The sequence below is a fragment of the Cyprinodon tularosa genome, unplaced genomic scaffold, assembly GCF_016077235.1.
Source record: "Cyprinodon tularosa strain WSP-4 unplaced genomic scaffold, ASM1607723v1 ctg359, whole genome shotgun sequence".
Taxonomy (NCBI): domain Eukaryota; kingdom Metazoa; phylum Chordata; class Actinopteri; order Cyprinodontiformes; family Cyprinodontidae; genus Cyprinodon; species Cyprinodon tularosa.
Genome location: NW_024039073.1, coordinates 544984 through 560818, shown reverse-complemented (window position 1 = coordinate 560818; position 15835 = coordinate 544984). Strand labels below are relative to the sequence as shown.

Below are 15835 nucleotides of genomic sequence, written 5' to 3'. Positions count from 1 at the left end.
GGTCCTTAAGGTCTCTGAATAGGGTGTGTGACATTGGTTGGGCTGAAAATGGCATATTTGCTGTTCTGTGCGCCCTAATGCAAGCCTGGTTAAAAGCCCTAGAATGAAACAACATGTTTTCTTCCTTTTATTGTATGCTCATGAATATTTAGATGAGCTGTGTGCTGATTGGTGGGTTTATAACGAGCGAAGCTGGTGAGCAAAGGCGCATCATAGCAACAAGCACTCACTGAAACATCAAATTGTTGATATGGTAGGGTGACTAGATTTCCTCTTTTTCCCGGACATGTCCTACTTTTCATACCTAAAAAATTGTCCTGGGGGAATTTAAAATTTGTCTGGGATTTTGGTCGACTACAGTGCAGCAGAACGGAGCCATCAGCTCCAGCTGGTCCGGGAACTCCGGCGGGAGCCAGCGGGTTACAGGGCAACCGAACCCGACCCAGTGACAACGGCGGCCCCGTGCTTCCCCCCGCCTGCCATACGGAAATGCTCGGTCCGGTCCAGATGTAATTCTGGAGCAGTAAACCCAACTAGGCTAAACAGCTAAACTGGTGTCTGACATCTACCTCTATTCATGTTCTTAGGTCAGTGAACCAGTGGGATGGTCTATATGTAAATTTCGGGGCGTGACAAAAGTACAGGCCAGAACCAAATAAGGCAACGTCGTTTGGATTCACCCGTTTCATGGTGGAAGTTTAGAATAGGCTCTATGCACAGCTCCACTACTTCCTGAATTTAAGGCAGCTCCTTTGTTTCCTGTCTTTCATGATTGGATGCACTGATTAATCCAGGTGTGTATGACCTAAGTAACTGGCCAGACACACCTGGATTAATCAGTTCGTCCAGTAATGAAAGACAGGAAACAAAGGAGCTGCCTTAAATTCAGGAAGTAGTGGAGCTGTGCATAGAGCCCATTGTGAGATTTGCAGAGAAAGGAGGTGTCGATGGGGTTTAAACTTCTCTGTACGTCCATTTCACCCACAATGTAAACTTGGTTATGCATTCTATGGCCCCTTTAAAACTTATAAAATATGACAAAAATGAAAGTATTAGGTTATAAAATAATAAAAAAGATGGATGAACTATCATAAAAGGTAGGATATGTAGCTCTGACATGCTGTTAAAATGTTTCCACTTCAGTGGCCTTTTCAGTGCAGTGAATACCAACTGTGATAAAGCTCTCTGTTTTTAATTTAATCCAAAACTCAGAGAATGGAAATGCTTTGTGGTGTTAGCAGTGTCTCTAAACAGGGGTTCTGGTTGCTCTCAGAGGAATGTTCAAAACTCGGCTCTATGAAGTGATTAGCTGATAAAAGCCTTTTCTATTTACTGTGACTATTGCCAGCATGTCTTTTTCTGTCACGTTAGAAACGTTTTGCATAATGACCTCCCCTTTTCTATCATCACATCCTTGCCTTTCAAGCACAGCAGAGAAGTTAAATATAAAAGAGCAAAGCTTAATCCATCATTAGACAATAGAAGGAGTTATCACAGAAATTTTAAACCTCTTCAGGAAACTGTTGTTCACCAAATTTCCGAGCGTTGATGGTGTAAATGACTGGTGTGCTGGAGAGATACTGATGTATGTAATTACAGAAGTACCTGTAGCAAAAGGGAGGTGAAAATAGTGTAATTCCAAATGAAGAGAAAGACATGCCACCCACTGCAGGGTTATATGAAAACTCTCTAAAACATTATTTTCCTTTCACACAATTATGCAACGCTTTGTTTTGGTTCCATGCCATAAAATCCTGAAAGCACATTGAGGCTCCTGTTTGCCTCATGTTTCGTGACAAAATGTGAACACATTTGGGACGCTGCACAGCACACCATTTAGCTTGTTTCCAAACCGTCTTTACAGTGTGCCTTTGTGTAGGTGTGTGTGTGAGCTAAATGTCTGCTTTGTCCAGAAACGTTTCACAATGGAAACAATAGTACCTTGTATTTTGTGGGATCAGCATTGTGAACATATTCTTCAGCATGTGATATCATCTCTTTGTGTGTCTTTCTGCTTAGCTCACCTCTCTGCAGGTGTCATCTTAAACAGGTCAATTAGAGTCACCATTTCTTGCTGCTCTCACATGTAGTATGTGATTTATTGATCAGTTTTTTACCTAATTGCTGACTGACCTCAGTATAAACATGCTTTTAGTGCTGTTATTATAGCAGACTTTGGCTTTCAGTGCTTGCACAAAGAGCCATTCAGAAATCTAGTTTCTGGTTAATATGGGTCACAGCCAGTCTAGCCTCTGGGAATAATCTCTTCATGGACTTAAAGGTTATTTTCATCACTAGGTCTCTTTATCTTTTATAAATAATTAGGCTTCCAATAGCAAATGATTGAGTAAAACCAGGTATTTAGGTATTGCTGGTGTATTCCACTGGCACACCACCATGTTTCAGTTAAAACATTTTATGTATATGTAAAATCAGGCAGGAGATTTTAAAATATATACATTTTTTTATTATTTGTTATTGTAAGATGTCATTTAAATGTGTCACCATTGGGCTTTTAAGTCTGTCTCCTTTTCTTTTACTATTACTAGTGTATAAAAATATATTTAAAATATTGTAGAAACAAACATCAATTGGCCTTGCTGAGGGGCAAGTAAAGCCTGTTGGTCACCAGGCTAGTAATATAGGGGGGATAAGGGAAACCCTGTAAAAACTTTCACTGTTGAATTGTAGTGATATATTTGGGTTCTTTGTTGATATCTGATTTCTGGTAACAATAATTGGTATCAGCTGCAGTTGATCCAGCATGCTGCTGCCTGTCCTTACCAAAAATGGAGCCTAGGTGCAAGTTCAACTGAATAAACTGATTGCTTACCCTCTTCCGACACAGGCCAGTCAGCTTGGAAAACCACCTCCACGAAAGCCCAATCATGATCTTTAAAGGTCTCCAAATCCACCTCTCAGTCTGCTACCCAAAGCGCAGGCAGTGGTTGCGCTATGTCTGTCTTCGATTCAGATGACAACGATTTAACCCACCTCCAGCCCCTCCTCCTCCATCGTAGCTAAAGCTTCATCAGAGTGTCATTCCTCCCAGACTCTTACTGCGTTCCCTGTCTCATCTCAACCGGTCAGGCAGAAGACCGCGATTTTAAGCTTGGTTCTGCTAGAGGTTTCTTCCCAATGAGGAGTTTTTCCTCTCCACTGTCGCTTCATGCTTGCTCGTTATTGACAGGTTCATGCAACCTGTGTTTATCCAAGCTGGACTTCCATCTTCCAGGTCCCTGAGTGATCGATAGTATCAGCTCATGCAGTCCACTGGCTCTCTACATACAGCTCAAGCACACCGTTTGGCCAACCAGTCATGGACTGACCAACTTCATCTATCTCCACTCCACTAGTTTCAGGCCTGGGGCGAAACACCCCTGTTCTTTACTCCTGTTCATACATATCAAAGCAAAATTCAGCACTAATGTTTCTTGCCGAGGTCTAAGCGCCAAAGACTAAAGTAATTGTATCAATAAAATTCTTCTAATTGTCTTTTCTCTCCATGTGAGTTTTTGAGATTGAACTAAGGTATAAGGGCAAATCACACTAGTCCTGAACTAACTCCCTGTAACTCAGAGTAGATTTAATGGACTTCTATTTGTCAGTAATTCACTGAATAGCTTGGCACCAAATACGTAGACTTTCTATCTGTGTTTCTACCGCCCAGACCTACTTGCTCATTCAGAATCAAACATGCAACTTTTAGTTCTTGCCCCACTAATCTGGAACAACCTCCCAGAATAATCTAAAATAGCTGAAAGTTACTTTAAATCAAGATAAAGTCTTTGATTGTCCTGTAGAAGTATTGCAGTTAAGTTTGCAGTCCAACTTTCATTTCATTTTCTTATTAATCATTTTATCATCAATTTCTACAACAATGTTTTCACTTTTCTTATTCTATTTTTCATAATTTACATTTTTATGCTGCTTGTAACTAACTTGCTTTTCCTTTCATCTTGTAAAAGAAAGAATTACTTTTTACTGCAACAGAGCTTCATCAGGAATAAATCATGGATGACGTTGCCATTCAATAAATAATTGATATCTAAGATGTCTGACTGTCAGTTCAAATTAAATCTAACCTTTTAACCTGATCTTTAACTTGAACTTGCAAAACAATATAAACAGTTCAAATGTTTAACTAAGCTTATTGTTGCATACCTTACTAGACTGGGTTTGGACTTGGTTACCGTGCATTTCAAGCAAACAGAGGGTGAGAGTTAATGGTACATTAACATGGAGAGGATTTGATCATTAAATATTGAAGGGTTTGAGTAGTTTTTGCTCATTCATCCATTCTCAGCCATTTGGTAACTGATAATGTTTTTAAACAAAGCTTTGAATTGGAAGTTATATGGCAAATATAACATCAGATCCATAATCTGACATTTTCTGACTTGTTCAAAACACCTTCTAAGTGTTTGGCACAGCAGTTCAAAAATTGCAAATTACTTATTCTGATAAACTTGGGTAAAAAAAAAAAAAAAACCCTGACTGAAATCAAGTATGGTTTAAACCGACAATCTGGACTGTGAAAGCCAGTGGTGGAGTTCTTGTGTCTAGTGAACAAACACTGACGTGATGAAAATCAGGGCCAGTTTGTCAAGCTGTCACTGCAGCCTGTGGGAAACTAAGTATTTGAACTTTATTAATCATTGTCTAGATTCCAACTTCTGCTCCCGTCATTTTCTTTGTTGCCTAAGAATCCAGTCATCACTAAGGGGACCATTGAAAACTGAGACCTGCACCAAAGTACATTGTTTACACTTTTTGAACAAAGATTCTTCTATTCTATTCTTTGAAACCATCATAAGGGATCAGTTGGGATCAGTGTTCATAATATTTGTATTATTTAAATTAATTACTTGTTTCTTGACTGTTTTTTTTTCCTTTGGTAGACAAACTTTACATGGGCCCTGGTCAGCTGTACCAAGATCTGCAAAACCTGATCCACGATCTGAGTTTGGTCAATCAGATTGCTGGCATGATCGGTAGCCTCAAAGGGAACTACCAGGTACTGTATACCTGCATTTAACTTGCACAGAATCAACATCACACTAGAGGGAGTTACCTTAGTATATGATTCAGACACAAAGCAGAGCTGAGTTTTAGTTTAAGCCCAGTTTTCAACTGTTAGAGCTCATCACCTTTGACTGAACTGAGGTTCTCTGCAACAATAATGAACAAAATTATGATATTATAGAAGAAAGCACGTTAATTTTCTCTTTCAACCTTTAGGGAAAATCATTTCATTCCATCAATACAATAGAGTAAGCTTTGAATAACTAGTGCAGCCTTCTTAGAAAACTAAAATCTAATATCATCTCCCCACAGTTCTGTCATCTAGTTTTTATATATTCAAAAACTTCATTAGCTAATGACTGAAAACAGACAAACACTGTCCTAAAAACATGTCTGTAGAGTATTATTGCATTGAATTGACTTTAAAGCTTTTCAGATGGCGAGTTAGAGCTGTATTGATGTAAAAGAGTGTATTTTCCATTGTGACAAACACCAGATACAGCGCTGGGACTTGATCAACAGCCGATACTGCAACGTGACGTCACAAACCTGTAGGTGGCAGTAGTGTTCTTTGATAAACATGGATGCCTCCAGTAAAGCACATTCAAATGAAAATTACTCTTAATTAAAAACACTTATTTATTGAACAGTATGTAATAATTTAATATTTAAAGTACTTTCAGAGGTTTGAATTGTGAATATGAACAGACTTCTTCTTTAACTGATTGTTTAAAAGGTTTCAATGATGATAATCCTGACATTTTTAGGCCAAGGCAGATTTTTTTGTGTGTCCATATTAAACTATTGAAACAATTTCACATGTTCCTTAAAAAAAAACTAGGAATACCAGTAAACTGTAGTGTGTACTTTTATGAGACACTTCTGATTGCAGACAAGCTGTTTCATGGGCTGATTGAAACTGATCAGCCAAGACTACAGGTGGGAATTAAATGGTGCTTTAGTCTGTAGAGCGCAGCATGAGTCTGTTGCTCTATGTTTGTGCTGTAAAACTAGATCAGTCATATTCAGAGATGATTCATAGAGAGGGAGGGATGGAGGCCAATGCTGAGGAAAAGGGTAAAGAAAGGACAAAAAAAAAAAAAAAACAAGACAAAGAACTGTTTGGATAATCCCTGCTTTAAGCTCCACGTCCAAATTTATGTAGACTGTATTGGAGTTATAAATGTGCAGTGAGAGACGTTTCAGGGGCCATGCTGTAATGTTAACAAGTCATTGGAAATTAATTTTTGGGGGCAAATTACCCCTAGTCCTTTTTAATGTGAATATTAACATGTAAAAGGCTCTTCAGATTTTACTAGAATATCAATTATTGTAATACTTTTAAAACATTTATCCATTTCCTCTCTGGTTGTTTTCCCCATTCCTTCATGTTCTCCAAATGAATCTCTTTTCAGTATATTCTCGTTTTGTTTTTTCTTTCTTTCTCCATTATTCTCTTGTGCAGAATGTAAATTCCACTGTGGCACAGGACTGGGTTTCAGGCCTCCAGAGGCTAATATTGAAGAAGGAAGAGGAGATCAGGGCAGCTGACCGGTGCAGGATTCAACTCCAGCTGCCTGGCAAACATGACAAGTCTGTTTTCTATCCTAATAAATGCACATACCTTGTTGTTTGGTGGTTTCACCTTAAATTAACTCTCATCTAGTCCCTCATCAGGGTTTAACGCCCACTAATGTTTTGTTTATCCCAGTGTTGACTTTATCCCCTTTTACCCTGCTTTTTCCCCTGCATCCTAACCACCCCCTTTCATGCATTGGGCTTTATGAGAGAATTAGACCAAATGTGGATAAACAAGTTTTTCCACCAGCTCTAATCTGTGGCATGAATCACATGGGAGAAAATACGCTTTGGTGTTTGCAACCAGTCCACCCAGCTGCTGCTCTATACACATACAGTAATCATGCTTCACATTAACCCTCACTATTATGCACTAAACATGGACCCCCTAGGGTGACTCTTGTTTTGGCTCTTTGACATTCTTTTCAACCATGACTGTCTTTAGTCTCCTGCTCTATATTTCTCTTCCCAATTCTGGCATTACTCACAGTTGCATTTATCTGCTGGAATTAACCAAGGGTATGTTTGGAAACACAGCTGCACTCCTCTCATTCCTTTCCTGGTCCCTTCATTGCAGAATGCATTTCTCAGCTCCAGCTCTGGAGAGCAGGGATGCATTTCAGTGGCACAGATAGTCACACATGGCTACACAGAGTCTATACAAGCTGTTTATAGAAGTGATAATTCCATTTCACTTCTGTTACTTTCTCTTTTTATGAACTGCAGGTTATCAGTTTGCAGTGCCTTGCAAAGAATTGCTTACACGTTGTTGCGTTAAAAGCACAGATCTGGCCTTTATTGAAACATGATGAGGAAAACTAACTTTAGACAGACTAAAAGCTTAATTGGGGGACACAGCAAGCATCGGGAAGATAAGGCTTTAAAGGAAAGGTCTGGTCAGTATGGAAAACAAATGTATCATTATCTATACCTAAAACTAATACGTTTACGGTGATTTAATGAATTTGGCGTTAATCAGTAAAAAAGTAATAACAGGGAGGATTTGCCATTAAACTTCTGGCCAGAGTAAAAAAGTTTGAATTCTGAATATGATCAGACTTTTCTGTTAATCAAATAGAACAATGATTACAACCCTATATGCAAAATGCTGTGTAGTTGAAAACGAACTCTGTGCATCATCTTCATCGTAAAACATGGTTTCAGCATCAAGCTAAAGTGATGCTTTCCTGCAGCAGGAATAAGGAAAGTTTTCCAGATGTAATTGGAGGATGGATGGAGATGAATGGAGGGAGGCCCTGGAAGGAAGCTTGTCAGACCCTGCAGGAGACCAAACTCTGAGGCAACAGTTTACCTCAATGAGCCAGTAAAGCCAAAGCCACTGGGGAATGGTGTAGATTATAGCATATGTATGTGTTAGAAAGGTCCAATCAAAGTCTAGAACTGAATCCAATTTTCCAATTCCAATTATCTGATGGAAGTTTTGAAAAATAAGTAAAATTTAATCTGTGTTTACAAAGAGAAACAGGCAAAGGTCTTATACCTACTCTGTTGGTCTTTATGAAAATCCAAATAAATGCACTGAATCATTTGGTGATGATATGACATAATGTGAAGAGAGGACAAAAAGAGGGGACAAAACCTTTTGCAAGCCACTGTGGGTAACTTAAATAGGAGATGCATGGATATGAATAAGAACAGAATCAATTAGGAAGGATCTTTTTGATCTGTGTTAAGATTGAAAATCAGGTAAGAGGCAGTGTAAATGGATACTCTCTGGATGTGTTTCCAGGTGATAATGAGAAATATATTAACCACTAAATTGCTGTTTTAAAGGTATAATGGAGGATTTTCGCGAATATTTGAAAATAACCGCCCTCTCCACCTTGCACAACCCTGTACCCGCTCCACAGAGGGAACGCCTGTTAAACACGTGCGAGAGCATGAATGAGCCCATTTCTCCTTGTGCACGCTCTGTTTGAAAGTTGCTGTTTGCATCTCTCATACAAGCTTACTTCAAAAAGGAGATATGCAATTTGTCCAGTATGTCTGACTGGTATGTGAAAATGGGGACGAGCACATAGGATGGCCTTACGTAAACATATCACCAGAATTGACAATTAGGCGGAACAATTATTTTGATGATCCACCGGGAGAATTAACATCCTCCACTATACCTTTACTGTAAGTTTTATTTGTATAATTTTCCCCTGTTGTCACATTTAAGCTAAGATCCTATTTTTCTTATTGTGTGTTTGTTTTTTCCCTCTCCTTTTCCAGCAGGGCCGGTAAGCTCACATACTTCAGTGCAGTGTTTAATACACTCAGCCCAGCCATCAAGCAGTCATGGATCAGTAACCTACAGATGGCAAAGTTGGCTCTAGGTACTTTAGTGTGCTTATATTGTCCGTTGCACCTTTTTCCCTTTATTTTTGTCTTAAGAACTTTAGTGTAAATGGGACCTTTTGACATTACTGAGATCCAACGACAACCTGAAGGTTTTATCACTGTTTTTGTTAATAGTTTGAATTCCTGAGATGACAACATTTTACGAAGTGATCTCTGGAGCGTTCTAATGGAAAACAGATGGCTTTGTTCTCTGCATAACCTGTGTGTGTTATTTGTGTTTTAAATCAGAGGAGGACAACCTGCAGGGCTGGTTCCTTGCAGATGATGACGGTAATCAAATCAAGAAACAGAAACACCCCCTCTTACTTCGACAGATGCCTGTGGTAATGTCAAAACTACAAGAGTTCAAGGTGGGTTTCTAACCCCGCAGCCTTTTCTCTTTTAAGGCGTTCATGATCTTTTTTTTTTTGTCTTTTTCAAGTAAATTTAGAGGTCCAGCAGTGATTGACTTATCAACAGTAGAGATGCGCAAGCATTACATAGAAATGATTAATGTTAGGTAAGCCCAGGTTTTTTTTTTTTATTCAACATTTGATTAATTTGCATATATATATATATATATATATATATATAATATATATATTTTTTTTTATAAAAGCCAAAACATTTAGGGCCGGATCTATCAAAGGTTTGCGTGTATTAAAACGTGAGCTATTTCACTGCGCACGCTAAAAAATGTACAAACTGATCTATCAACAGCGTGCTAAAAGGATTTGGTCTTTAAAACGTGCTAAATAGCGCCTCTTATCCATTTAGTACTTTTTCTGCAATGAATATGCAATATGGGGCGTTTACACGCTAAAGTGCGTCTTGTGGGAGGAGAACATGTAAATATATTAATTTAGCACTCGCAAAGTGATTTATCAAACCTGAACGCAATTTTGCTAACGGTATCTGGTGCAAATGGTCTGTATGCGTAATTGCGCACACATGGCATCGGTTATTGTCGCAAGAAGGAGACATCGAAATGAAGCAAGGAGACGCAGAGAACGCATTTTTTCACTCCGTGTGAATATTTTTGCAATGAACGAGGAAACGATCATCAAAACATATCGTTTATCCAGCATTGCCATTTTGGAGCTGTTGGGGGAACTCCGAATGGATTTGGAGCCAGCCACAAGGAGGACCCACGCAATACCAGATATCACAAAACTCCTTGCAACATTGCACTTTTTTTGCATCTGGGTCATTCCAGCGTACGGTTGCAGCGAGAGCTGGGATCTCCCAATCTAGTTTTTCAGAAGTGCTGTCCGACGGGGTCGGGGTTCTCCCCCTGCGCCTGTGGAGCAACGTGCCAAATGCTGCGGGGATCTCATCCACAGTCTCAGGCCAATACAAAACACCTGTTTTTTTTTTTTGTTTTTTTTTTTTTTACTGCAGCACATACCACCTTAGGGAATAAAGGCTGCCAATTTTTATATATATATATATATATATATATATATATATATATATATATATATATATATATATATATTTACTTATTTATTTTTTTTGTTGGGGGTCACTGTAAGATTTAAATTTCCTAATGCACTTGTTTGTACAGACTACAAACTACTTTGCCGCAAACCACAAAACGCGCAAAACCATCATTTAAATAGGGCGTCTCCAACAGTTTTGCACCTGCCACCAGTTACGCAAATACTCTTGTTAAATCACCCGCAAACCATGGTTCAGCCCCTCGCGCAAAATTCCAGTTTGCGAGCGCAAATTACTGCACGCAAAATTGGATCTTGATAAATCCGGCCCTTAGAGTGTAAAAAAAATTGCTCAAAAGAAAAACATCCCGCTACTTTTTCTGGAAATGTGTTTATTATAAATTTCTTGTGATTCCCAAAAAAAGACCAGATTGCCTGAATCCATGTTGGTTTTGGAACTAACGGGGATTTAGGACAGAGAGCTTTAAAACACAAAGTATAATCAGATCTAAGTGATTTTTTTTTCAGAGACATCTCATAGCACCGTGATTCTCTTTAAGTCCAGGCACATCAGTGACAGTGGCTTAAGTTTCCACACGGAGCCACACAATATTTTCACAATTGAAAATATTAAGATCTTAGAAAAACTGAAAAAATATAGAATGTTCTGGGCTTGATTGACCCGGGTCCAAACCCAACCTGTGGCCAAATATCTCTCCCCCTCCTGTCAGCCCACTGTCGAAAAAAACGAGCCACTAGTGCCGTAAAAACCTAAAAAAAACAACAAAAAACTAATATATCTTAAAAGGGAAAATGACTGTGGGCTTCCTCTGAACCATTAAATGAAAAATAATACATAATCTATAATAAATTTTCAATACATGTTTGGTATATATATATATGTATATATATCGGGTGATCCAAGCATTTACCTGGTAGAGATGGTTAAACAAATGCTGACAAACAAAAATTAACATGGTCAGGTTTTTTTTTACAATTATTTTGAAACACCAAACATATGTGACCTTTTCACGGATTTATCACTGTTTTTATTTGTTCTCTGTCAGGTGGAATGTGCTGTTCACAACCCAGAGCCCTTCATAAACACAGAAAGCACAGCCGACTCTCCTGTTGTCGGCCACGGATGTGTCTGGGTAAGACCGTTTCCCAAATACCTTTAGAAAAAGTTGGCAACCATTTAACTAATAACAGAAATTTAACTAACAGGATCATGTAGTATGAGTGAACGCTTTTCAAATGATTTATTTGCTTTCTTTAACTTGGTTTAGGTTGCAAGTTGCACTAACCAGATGGGTCAAATCGCAATTGTGGCCATGCAAAACTCCAGCCCTAAAGTGACAGAATGCTTCAATGTGGAATCTCGGATCCTCTGCATGGCCTTCGTCCCAGGAGAGCAACCTAAGGAGGACGGTGAAAAGCTTCCTCAGAATAATGGTGTTTCTGCTGCAAAGGCCAGTGATACCCCCACCGTCTGTTTAGGCATGGAGGAGGGCAGGTATGAATGGAGAAATTCACTAAGAATTCTCCTAAATAATTAAATATACCTAAAATGACTATTATTTTCTTATTATAAAAATATGCATATTGAAGTTGCTTTGCTTTGTTTTCTTTTCCATCCATCCTATTTAGCATCATTGTTTATAAGAGCAGTCAGCGGTCCAAGAAAATACGTCTTCAGCATTTCTTCACCCCAGACAAGTCCACGGTCACCAGCCTGGTCTATAAAAAGCCCTGTCTGTACGCCGGTCTGGTTAATGGCTCTGTCGCCATTTACTCCAAATCACAAGGTGTGTTCTTTAAATAAACATCTTTCTGTTCCTTCAAATCTGCAGCCAAAAGAGTGTGTAAAATCAAGTTGAAAGCCAGTAAAAAAAAAACAAAAAAAAAAACCCTTGACACATTTTCCTCTGCTTTATATCTGGTTATATATATTTTTTTTTTGAAGTTGGCTGCCTTAACGACACATTTGTAGCATCCAGATTCTGAGGTGCGGCTGCTGGTGTTTAGGTCAGCGGCTCTGGGTGTAGCTTGGGGTCAGGGGTCTCCTCTGCTGTGTTTAAGCTCTGTTTCCATGTGCTTTGTTGTCTGGGTGAAGCCGCTATATTAACTCTGACCTATTTAATGTCTTCCTCCTTTGCTTCTGAGCACATCGCCTCAGACTGGGCCAAACTCTTCCCACACTTTATTTAAATTCTATGTGCTGGGAAAGATTCTCAGTCATCCAGGTCATAGTCATTCCAAAGCTTCCTGGATGGGAAGCAAAATGTCTTCACACTTGGAAATAGTCCAGTGGATTGTTTTTTTTTGCAAGGATTCACATTCTATGTTTTCTTCCTGCTACCATCAGCTGTTACAATGGTGCAAAAACCAGTTTGTCAGCCATTTTTGTTTTTTTAAGTAGGTCTTGAGTTTCACTGCAATCATTAATTTATCTATTGTAAGTTTCTATTGATTTAGCTCTTTCTTATTATAATACCTAGCAAAGATTTATGCATATTTGGGTTTTTCAACATTTCAATATTTTACAAAGTCAACAAGGTAACACAATACAATGTATACATTTAAAGTGGAAGATTATTAGAATCAAAATTTAACAGGTCTGACAAACATTCCTTGTTAGAGATAAGACTTTTATCAGCTCTCTCCTTTCATTTTCTTCTTTAATTTATTTATTTATTTTTTCCCCTAAAAATAAAAGGGAAAAGGCTTCAAATGAGACAAATTGGATGTCCATAATCTTTCATTATCGCTTTTCTAATCTTGTCATTACAGGGATAGTTCGGTATTTTTGACATGAATCTGTATGGCATCCCCATCACCAGTGGCATGCAATCACACTGACTTACCCCTGGCAGCGTCCTGTGAGCAGAGTTATCGTCCAGTTTTGGTCAAGCCGAAAGTAGTCCGGCAGGTTTTTAGGAACAGCGAAATAAAACTTTTCTCTTCCCAAAACATTATGTGTTCAAAAGAGCGATATTTTTGCATCCCAAAAACATTGTAGTGGAAAAAGTCACACGTCGTTATCACTTGGTCCTATTTTCTCTCTGTTCGTATCAGTGCGCGCCGTCATTCAGACAGTTTTTGGGATGCAAAAATATCGCTCTTTTGACACATAATGTTTTGGGAAGAGAAACGTTTTATTTCGCTGTTCCTAAAAACCTGCCGGACTACTTTCGGCTTGACCAAAACTGGACGATAACTCTGCTCACAGGACGCTGCCAGGGGTAAGTCATTGTGATTGCATGCCACTGGTGATGGGGATGCCATACAGATTCATGTCAAAAATACCGAACTATCCCTTTAATTCCCAGAGGATGAAAATTCACCTCAGTTTAAAATCTTTACCTGCTTAGGTTTTTCGGACTGCCCTTTATCCATTATCTTATCAGCTTTGACAAGCTTCCCTGTCTGCTTTCCCACAGCACCATCCTGCCACCACTATATCTCACAGTCAAACGTTCCCAGACTCACTTGCTGTATTATTTTTTATGCCTGTGTTTCTCCTGCAGGTTAGACACTTACCACCTACCTTTGGGCTATCAATTAGCTTTAAACTGAAGTCCTTCTAGCTGTCTTTCAACACTGATGTTCTGCTATCCCCTCTTCAATAAGGGCCATATTCATAGAGCGCTCAGCTAAAGGTTTTTCTGTCAGCAGGTTCTCTGCAGATCTCTGCAGCTCCTCCAGAGTCTGGACTGTTTCTGTCATTAATGCTGGCCTCTCGTCTCCTCTGAATGTAGAGGGCTTCTATCATATATGTACTGAGCTGTGCTCTGTAAGATGTTTTAAAGTCAGGAGGTAATTTCTAACCTTACCCATCTTTAAGCTGCTTTACTTCTAAATTTATGTTCAATTTGCTTTGTTCCTTTGTCTTCATGCTGCTGTTAACTAATGTTCAAGCCTCTGAAGCTTCACAGAACAGATCAATCTGCACTGTGATTAAACTGACTCTCCCTAATTTAGTTCACTTCTAAAGAAAGAATTTGACATTGAAATCTTTTATTGGGGGAAAAAAAAGTATTGGAGAAATGAAATATACATTTATGTTCAGTCCCGATGTTAGAAGAAAACTAACTGAAAACGGAAGAAAATTGAAAACTTTATCTCACAGTTATGGCTTTTTGGAGATGTTTTACCTCATGAAATCCTGATCAAATGCATTAAAATCTTTGGTTGTAACTTGATAAATGCAGAAAAGTTTAAAGATGGATGATCAAAATGGTTTGAGTTGATTAATGTATGAAAAAAGATGGATGTTTTCTTGCTGGAAAAAATAGAAAAACAATAGAAGAGTTTTCCTGTCTTTATTTTTTTTTCTGTCCAGCTGCACTTGGCAGAAATGATCAGTGTGTGCAACCGTTCTGGAATGTTTTTAGATGAGTCCTGAACATTTTTAAATTCAACCAGTTAAAAATGTTCCCACTATGTCTGGAGAATGATGCTTAATGCTAAAATTGATTCATGCTGTAAATATTTAAGGTTTAAGGAGAATCGAGCACAATCCTTAAACGTATCGTCAGAACAGACTGGGTGTCTACAGCCTACAGTGCAGAGTTTCTGATGCTGCATGAGAAATGTGACTCTGTTGTTGATGCAGTGTTTCTGAAGCTGGCAGCCTCATTCTGCCAAGCTTGCCGTTTCCAAAGTGAACGTGTGTTTGAGACATTGAAAAGGGGGGAGCCAATGATTCAGCATCGCTCGCACATCACACTCAGAGACTCCTAACGTGAGCTCATTTTCTTCCATCCAGTCAGCCTTTAATATCTTATTTTCCCAGAAATAAGGATAATAATAATAATGAGCCTCATTGCTTTAGCTTTTAGTCTATGTTTGTTGTTTTTCGTGTGCTCGCACTCAGTCCTGGAGATTTTTTTTCTTTGTTTGTGTGGCTGACAGTGACATGAGGGAATGCAACAGTTCAGTAAGTAAAAGATGTGGGCAGATGTAGCAGAGAGGACTTATGTAAGCCTGCAAGCTGGCACTTCTGTCTGCCTCGCTTTTCTTTGCAAGATTTCTTTCCATACTGTACATTCACCTTAACAGTGCCGTTCTTCCAATCATGTTTACACAGAAAATTTAAGTGGTGCAAATCTTGCCGAATATGTTTAGTAATTTCCATACCTTTACAAAACACACATGTTGATACCATTCTTGTATCTTCATTAAACCAAATATTATCCTTGAAGTTTTATTCACCTCGTTCTATATAGCTTTAGGAATGTGATTGGCATCCTTTTTGTTTACTTTCTTGCCGTTTTATGACTTAATTCTCAAGTGCACGCACTAGTTGCAGAATCGTTGATATTTATAAAGCTCCTGCAGGCAGCGGGGTGTTTTTATTGCAGCCGGGCCTGCTCTGTAACCAGGCACATGCAGAAGGGAGTGTGTAGGAGGTGTATGTGGGATACAGCTTGGCTCTGACTAAC

At 38.8% G+C, this 15835-nt stretch overlaps 1 protein-coding gene across 5 annotated transcripts in view; it reads left to right on the top strand.

The window, feature by feature from the left end:
• Positions 1-15835, top strand: part of arhgef10 (Rho guanine nucleotide exchange factor (GEF) 10) — a 71424-nt gene that overhangs the window by 39579 nt on the left and 16010 nt on the right. For 3 of the 5 annotated variants that reach the window (XM_038295676.1, XM_038295675.1, XM_038295678.1), the window contains 7 exons: positions 4902-5017; positions 6491-6618; positions 8842-8945; positions 9199-9320; positions 11456-11542; positions 11678-11904; positions 12039-12196. In XM_038295676.1, coding sequence (XP_038151604.1) covers positions 4902-5017; positions 6491-6618; positions 8842-8945; positions 9199-9320; positions 11456-11542; positions 11678-11904; positions 12039-12196 — 942 coding nt within the window. The remainder of the gene's footprint in view (positions 1-4901; positions 5018-6490; positions 6619-8841; positions 8946-9198; positions 9321-11455; positions 11543-11677; positions 11905-12038; positions 12197-15835) is intronic. The other 2 variants (XM_038295677.1, XM_038295679.1) reach the window with 1 other exon arrangement.